Below are 8,466 nucleotides of genomic sequence, written 5' to 3' on the forward strand. Positions count from 1 at the left end.
CATCACTTACATGTAAAAGAAAGCAAGGTAATTCTGACTTGAGTGTTATTTGCCCTGATGGACAGATGAGACATATGAATGCTGTATCTGAAGAACACAGACTAGATCCGACCCATCCAGAAACTTGATTCAAAAATACCTCCTATCAGCTTTTGTAAACATTGTTAACTTACCTTTGTAATTACACATTTTTTCAGTTAAGTGTTGGTTGACTGAAACAGACTGAGCTTCTCTTGTTGCAGCACAAAATTACATCAGTTAATCCTCGTTTCTGTGGCATGCACACTATTGTCCAAGTTCAGAAGTTCTGTGTGGTTGTTTTTTTAAAGCCAAAACGGCACTTTTTATTTTTTAAACAGAAGCACTAGAACTATCTTAATGAGAATTTTAAAAAACAACAGGCACATGCAACGTAACACAAATACAGAAAGTAACATACTTACAGCTTCAAACAGTAAGTTAACATGTTCCAGGAATTTCTGTCTTAAAGTCTCAGTTAGTTCATTGAAGCGGTATCGCAAGAGATCCATTTCTTGTTGAAGAAACCAACGCCTGAGATCCTCACTGCAAAGAAATAATCAAAAGAAAAAACATAACACATTTTCTGATTATGCATTCTCTCTTTCGTTATAAACTAGATGTCAAACCTAGTGAACACAGCATTAAATATAACACTGACTTTGGCATGGGACCCATGAACCAAGAAGCTTGGAAGAGAAGGCAGGAAACCTTCAGGAAGGAGCACTCAATCAGAAAAGACTTGTGAAGAGACAGTACGAAGCCTACTTCTTTTAATTCCCACTTTTGGGGTATCTGCAGCTGAAGGAACATGCACACATCTCAGATACTGTAACAGTGCTCTACCCTAGGCAACAAATAACCTGGAAGCAGGCAAAAGGAAAATACGTGACAATGAACTTGGGTGAGGAACACAAATAGAACATCTAACACTTGACAAAAGAGCAAGAGGGGTTTAGCAATTGCAGGTGAGCAAGTAGGAGAATAAATGAGAACACAGGGACAGTAGTCAGTAGACAGCATAAAAGAAGACCAACACTGAAGCCAGTCTCTAAGCACTCATATGACTCTTTTACATTCCAGCACTCAGGTTCCCAGGCATCAGCATATTACTCAAAGCCATAGCAAATAGCTACCAGAATACTAGTAACAAAACCCACCCTGTACATGCAAGCACAGAATGCAGATGATACCGTATCTCGCTATTACAGGGCATTCTTTTAAACTGTCCTCTGAGAGCTACGCTGTGGGCTAGTGCCATGCCAATTCACAGAGCACAGAAATACTGCAGTCTTACATGTTCTCCTTAGAGTATTTAAGCACCTTTTCCCATAGGGAACCAGCGAATTACAAGAGAGCCGTTTGTGTTTTTGTGGACAAAACTTCTGCTTGAAATATGGCTTGAAGAAAAGTAATTCTTATTCAAATTACAATTCCAGACAGAAAGGCTCTGTTAAGGTGCTTTGTAAAGTATAACCCTGTGGAGAGGTTCAGTGCTTGGGATGTATTGATAATCTGTGCAACTTAAAATGGAAGTTAATGCCTTTATGACTGATCTTCTGCAGTTCTTCTGTGATCATCTTGGACAGTAACAAAATTCTAGGATGTGACAATTTTACTGTTTTCCTAATTCATCAGCTTTACACTGCATTTCTTTTCCTAAGCAAAAAAAATAAAAAATAAAAACAAATCAAGCATATATAGTTACTTTGGAGGCCAGCCGGTCTCTTGTTCTTCCTTTCCTTTGGGAGAGCAGATCAAAGGCTATAATCCCACCTACCCACGTAAGTTACCCAAACAAGAAAATATTACTGTTATCTCTACAATACACACACCTACCTGGATTCTTCCTACAGTTGACAAACTAGCTGATGAGCTGGCTTACATTGCTGTATATGTCCAGCATATACATTAAAACTGACTTTCTTAGGAACATCATCATTAGGACATTATTTATGCTCATTTTTTTCCTTATGACTTCAGAAAATTTTACATCATTTCTAAACCCAAATCATGTCTTATACTCATTGTTAACATTTAAAAAAATTGTACACTCTCGTTCCAGACACATATTAGTAATAACACTTATTATCAAAACCACAAGCTTAACTGAAAAGCAATGTCACTGTCATCAGATAACTAAGCAAGCTGCTGCTGAAGATGAGACAGTTGCAGGTAGTTGAAGCGTGGACATCAGAAACATCTCCTCGTTTTTTGCCACTTAACTTTTTTGTGTGCAGAATACTCAACAGTTTAAATCAGTTCAGTAGATTCCTGACTAGGAAAATAGTATGAAAGAACAGGCTCTTTCATATCAGGTAACAGCACTCGGGGGCAGGGGGGGAGGGGAGGGAATCCTTTTCACCCCCCAAGGAGCAGTAGAAAAGACCAGCATATTTGTTATGAAGTATCAACAATCAACACAGAAGTACTTTAGAAAGACATGAAAATTCTCCTAAATATGGAACCTAAGACCAGTAGCTCACATTCCGGAATTAAATATGAGAGTTCAGTTACCAACAACTTAATGTTAATTTGTGAAAAGCCCGGGCATGGGCCAGAGCTCTATTTTACTAGGCGACCAACACCAGAAGATTCCTGAGATTTAAGTTTCAAAAGGTAGACAGCAAGGGCAACATGGGTACAGAAAGCACACAAAAGTAAATGCTAGTCAATTTAAGAGGGAGCAATTTCAGCACACAAGTCTTACTTATTCTATAAAAAAAAAATGGCAGGAAGTAGAGAAAAGGCCTTGCTAAGTTTGATGAAGAACTTATGTCTTTGTTATGTGACACATTAAAAAAAAAAAGGCACTAAAGTATGTTTGAAGTTTCCTGAACGGAAGAGAGTCTTGCTGTCAGAGCGGTGGCAAGATTTATTTCTTCCATCTTAAGTAAGTAAAGTGAAGATTATGCTCCTGTGACTTTCAAGAGTCTTCATAGCTAATCTGATAAAGTGAAGAGATATGCAACAGACAGAAGCAGAAATGCATGGTCATGGCCAACATGCAAGTAAAATTCTCTTTAGAGCTGTGTTTGCCATGAAAGTGAATGAAACAAGATTTTTCTATTTCCTGGTCTTGACAGATACAAGTGACATTACAAGAGGTGTGTGAAAGAAGGGTATGGGTGAGACTGTTCACTCAAGACTGTACATACCATATCTTAGCAACATTATATGGGAATAAGTTTTCAAGTCTTGGATTTCAGAAGGCAGAAGAAGGACAGTCAAGAGATGATAACTACATTACAAATTTAACTGACAAGAATGGTGGAGCTGGCCACTTCAGACCATGTAGAAATAAAAGCAAAACAATCCAATTTATAAGTGAGGACTGATGCAGACTAGAAAAAAAAGTTGATGTAAACCCATACCCCTGGGTGGCACTGTTGGCCAACTGAAAACTTAAAAAGGCAGTGTCACAGGAAAACAAGCCTGTAAACACAACTGCCTGGCACAAGGAACTGAATTCAACCTAGCTTGCAGTTACGTCTATTCAAGTACACTTTTTCAAACATTCCTACCTTAATAGCTTTCATCAATTAACCTAATGATTTGTGCCAAGCCTGTTTTTCTGATCTAATATGAGAAAAACTTAAGAGAACAGTATATTCTATTTGCCTCCCAATTTTATCTTTTGGGGCACATGCCAGTTTTACAGCATAGAAATATCTCATCCCAGAAATAGCTGCTTTTCAAGACGGAATGAAGAATGCTGGGTACATGGTCACCTCACAGTGCTCAAGATGCTGTCTTCCATTTTACCAGTAAGCACGAAGCCCACCTTTTCAAAGAAACAAAAAAAGCTAGCTTAAGTGGAAACTGACTATCAAGCTGCTTTATTGAAACACTGCATCAAACTATCTGTATATAAACGGGAACACAAATATACATTTGCAAGTAGTTTTAAGAGTGCGCTGGAGCTCTATCCAAGGCCCCACTCCCCTAAGAAGGGGTCTTTCCCCCTAGACTACAAAGCCAGGCTCTTCCCTGCTGATTCTGTGGCCCAAAATAGCGTGTACTCATTTCTGTACAGTGGCTCACCTTCAAAAAGCTGCCCACCTCTGCCCTGCCTATAGCCTAATTCTTAAGATGCTGCTCTGAAACACAGGGTTTGAACCATGTCTCACATTTATTTCCTAAGCAAGCACTGCAGTCAAATAAGCGCATACAAAAGACAAGGATCTTCTTTCAAAAAGACAGCTTGCAGAGTAAAAGAAAGCAGCCCAATTATCTGCATCTATCATTAATTCCAGGAGACTCCAGAGCCATTATAGAGATGCAGGGCAGCAGGGGAAAGATCTCACTTAGCCAAGTCACTGCTTGGTTATTTCTGACTGAGGCAGCCTTTCACTCAGCATGCTAACCACTGTCATTCACATATGCCTTCCTCCCTTCTCAGCACAGTGGACAAAGCTTAGTGAATTCCACTCCTGAACCAAATAACTAACTTTCAGGCTTTTGGTACATGGTTTGTATTGCCTTCTGTGAATCTGACCCAAACACGTTTCTCCTGAAGGCACAGACTAACCAAAAATAGATGCCTCTAATTCCAGATCAGATTCATGCCACCAGCCAATTCTACCTTCCAGAATAGCAGAAGTTTCTTCAGAAGTGTCACTACCACCACCCTCAGAGCATCTCATCTCCTACAGAAAAGCAATGGTCCCATCTAAATAATAACTAAATGCTTAAAGTTTTACAAAAGAGGATAATGGAAACCAAACTGACTATTCAAAATGCCCCTAGCTGCATAATAAGCAAGTGTCCTGGTTTCAGCTGGGGCAGAGTTAATTTTCTTTCTAGCAGCTGGTATAGTGCTAGGTTTTGGATTCAGTATGAGAAGAATGTGGATTACACTCTGATGTTTTCAGTTGTTGCTAAGTAATGTTTAGACTAAGTCAAGGATTTTCCAGCTTCTCATGGCCAGCTAGCAAGAAGGCTGGAGGGGCACAAGAAGTTGGCACAGGACAGAGCCAGGGCAGCTGACCCAAACTGGCCAAAGGGATATTCCATACCATGTGACATCATGCCCAGTATATAAACTCAGGGGAGTTGGCCTGGGGGGGGATCGCTGCTCGGGAACTAACTGAGCATCGGTCAGCAAGTGGTAAGCAATTGCATTGTGCATCACTTGTTTTGTATATTCCAATCCTTTTATTATTATTGTCATTTTATCATTGTTATTATTACCGTTACTATTTTCTTCCTTTCTGTTCTATTAAACTGTTCTTATCTCAACCCACGAGTTTTACCTTCTTCCTTCTGATTCTCTCCCCCACCCCACTGGGTGGGGGGAAGTGAGTGAGCAGCTGCGTGGTGTTTAGCTGCTGGCTGGCATTAAACCACAACAGAAACATTAAGTTTTCAGGTGCTTTTTAGTCCCAGGGTACTTAAGGATGCTACCTTTTAGGAGTTTTTGGTAGAAACTTACAATACAGGTAAAGCAAGATATTTTCTTGTAAAAATCAGCAGGACCAGTGTGACTAAGGGAATTTATAAAAATACACACAACAAACATCAGCACTAGAAAGAAACCAATTTTACATCTGTTATTGATAATCGCTAATAATATATGTAGAATAGAGAAGCATAGAAGGCATTTCAGCTGTAATTCTGTTATTCAACTTCCTTGCTTTTTTCAGGATTTTAAACTATGCTATCAGAGTCACTGCAGCAAAGACTGCTATTGATCTTCACATCCACAACATGTTCTTCACTATACATGCATCACAGATCTATCTGGCTCATCGATCACGTACATCAATAAACTGTCTTCAGCACAGCCCAGGTGTCTTTTGAAAGGGCAACACGATGGGATATGAATAATCCAGAAGATTTCAGGCTGTTTAAAGTCACCCAGGGCCTGTCACGGTGAGGTTTCCTCCATCTGGAGGCTTTTTGAGGCTTCTGCTACTACCTATTCTGTAGGTACCTATATATATGGTCTGTAGCAGGCACCCACCATGTTTTTAGCCTCCTTGCTCTCTTCTCCAACACTTGCCCCAAAACTCTCAACTCTCTCATGACCCATTCCAAGGAAAAGCCCCATCAATTCCAGCTCCATATCCTGGCTTAGAGCACAATCCCTCCTACTCACCTTCCTGGTCTGTTTTTGCTTATGAATCTGTATCAATCCACAGCAGCACTTCAGTCATGTCAGCTATCATGGTATCATAATATGTTTTCTACCACATTCACCTAATTTAAACAAACTATATTGCAACTTAAAGTGCAATTGAATTAACAATTCGAAACAGTACACACTTTATATTTGCCAGTTTTAATTCTAAAAAAGGACTGCAGTGGCAAGGAGTCAGGAGTTCACACTGATGCATAAGCATAACAAAGCTGCTAACAGACATAAAGCACTGACAACCTCTACAATTTCATCCAAAAACTACAGCTGAAGCAACAGGAATGCACTTGACAGGATCAACTTTGTGCTTGAGGCTTCACACGACAAAAAAATTGCAGTGCAACCATCCACAGCAATGAATTTGGAAGAAAAGCAGAGTCAGTAGAGGAAACCTCAAAGTCAGATGGTATTTCTAGCTTGCAAGAAACAAGGCTCTCTCTTTAGACAATAATATAAAGCCTATTTACATAGTCAGGGCTTTGGTCAGTAATCAACAGTTTAAGCATATGCAGCAGTTAAATTATCAATCACTGCGAATGCTTGACAAACACTTAATACTGGTGTGCTTTAATCTCAAAAAAGGTGTCAAAAGGAAAAGACTCAAATCAAAATTCTGTACGTAAAACCCAAAAGTTTATACTGTTGGGTTTTTTTAATTATTACAAAATCTGGATATTCATTTTGATCCTGAGTATCCCTTTTCATCACAGTTGAAATCAGGTTCCTAGCAAAAAAGCCCTCTGTTCGAGCCTACCTTTCTATTTAGTAGCCATGCAACCCTACAGTATCTGTAATGTCTATAATAAAGCAACATAGTATCTGTATACATTTTAAATTAATAATAAAGAGTACAGCATAATCCAAAAAGTACTTACGACTGACAGTAAGCAAGGCGTAGTATGAAATGAGAGATATGGTCTTTTCTTCTTGCCTCATAATCATCCTCAGCCAAAGCCTACAGAACATATTATTATTATTTCAGAGAAATAATCTCTTCCAGATTAAAAATCCACATTTATCATTGCTGTTCAACAGTGTATTAATACTCTTCTTTAAGACAATAAATGCAAGACTATTAAAGAAGGGGGTTGTCCTAAAGACAGAAATACATACTCTCAAAAACCACATCTCTGACAAAACGACAGAATACAAGTTTTAGGAATAGTATTTCATCACGTCTACTTCTATTCAGAATTCTTGAATGGTGTAAAGAAAATTAAATGCAAGAAAGTTCCCTTTTTTGATTTTTACTCACTTTGTAAGGAAACTTAAGCTTCCGGAGCTCAGCCCCCAGCTTAGTTTTGTATGAATCACTACCTCTTACATAGCTCACACCAAGGTTTTCAACTACTTTGAGCACTGGGAAAAAAAAAAGAAAAAGTCCATGTTAGAGACAAAATATTGAATAGAAATCTAACTGTATTGTGTCTTGGGCAACGCACGAACTGGGGTAAGGCCACAGGAATTGCTTTCAGTGGTATGGGGAGCAAAGGGGTAAGAAATAGGGAGGATGAGGTGTAGCCCACAAGTCCCAAACAGCTCGCCCAACTCTGGGATCCATACAGCCACCACGGAAAGGGAGACAGCTAACTCTGATGGATCAGTCTCAGAACATCGGTTTCCACGGCAATGATAGAAGCCTCGGTTTTCAGAAGTTCAGGGGAACCCTTGCTCCCAGCCACAACGATCCGAATCGCTGTACTGAGACACATCAAGTACGTCGCAACAGCTAGGAAGTGAAACATGCTCCTAAAAGCCACCAGTGTAAGCCAAAACTATACAGTCCCGACTGCTTTGCACCAAGCACTCGTCGTGGAATCAGTCACGGCTCTCCGAAAGGCCTGCAGCAACACGTTCTCCTTCACGGGGGGGTCACTGCAGCAGAGCGGGCAGCCAGTTCGCCTGAACAACCAGCAAAGAGAGCGTCGGAGCCCGCCAAAAACGCGTACAGCCCTGACGGGAAGAACCGAAAGCTCCGCCGGGGGGGGCGGGGCGCGGCCGGGGACGCTGCTACTCACGCTTCAGGCGGTCGACGGCGAAGTTCTCGAACTCCACCAGAGAGACGTTTTCCGTGGGGGGGTCCAGGTAGAACTGCAGGCTGTGAGGGTACAGCTCCCGCCGGTCCCCGGCCAGCCGCGCCTGCTTCAGCCTCGCTCGGCCGCTGGAGAAATCCATCTCCCCGGCCGGCGGGCGTGGGGGCCACACGGGCGCTCAACCACGGGGGCGGCACGACCGGGAGGGAGGAGGGAAGGAGAGGGAGGTAGGCTGGGAAGGGAGGGGGAAGGCGGCAGCCGCCGCCGGGCCCCGGC

The 8,466-nt window shown here is 41.3% G+C and overlaps 1 protein-coding gene across 1 annotated transcript in view; it reads right to left on the reverse strand.

The window, feature by feature from the left end:
- Positions 1-8,336, reverse strand: part of PRIM2 (primase, DNA, polypeptide 2 (58kDa)) — a 131,849-nt gene extending 123,513 nt beyond the window's left edge. The window contains exons 1-4 of the mRNA XM_010565804.1: positions 8,176-8,336; positions 7,413-7,516; positions 7,033-7,112; positions 444-564 (exon numbers count right to left, since the gene is read on the reverse strand). Coding sequence (XP_010564106.1) covers positions 444-564; positions 7,033-7,112; positions 7,413-7,516; positions 8,176-8,332 — 462 coding nt within the window. The 5' untranslated portion in view covers positions 8,333-8,336. The remainder of the gene's footprint in view (positions 1-443; positions 565-7,032; positions 7,113-7,412; positions 7,517-8,175) is intronic.
- Positions 8,337-8,466: the final 130 nt, after the last annotated feature.

Source organism: Haliaeetus leucocephalus, unplaced genomic scaffold, assembly GCF_000737465.1.
Source record: "Haliaeetus leucocephalus isolate CR32 unplaced genomic scaffold, Haliaeetus_leucocephalus-4.0 Scaffold195, whole genome shotgun sequence".
NCBI classification, from domain to species: Eukaryota; Metazoa; Chordata; class Aves; order Accipitriformes; family Accipitridae; genus Haliaeetus; species Haliaeetus leucocephalus.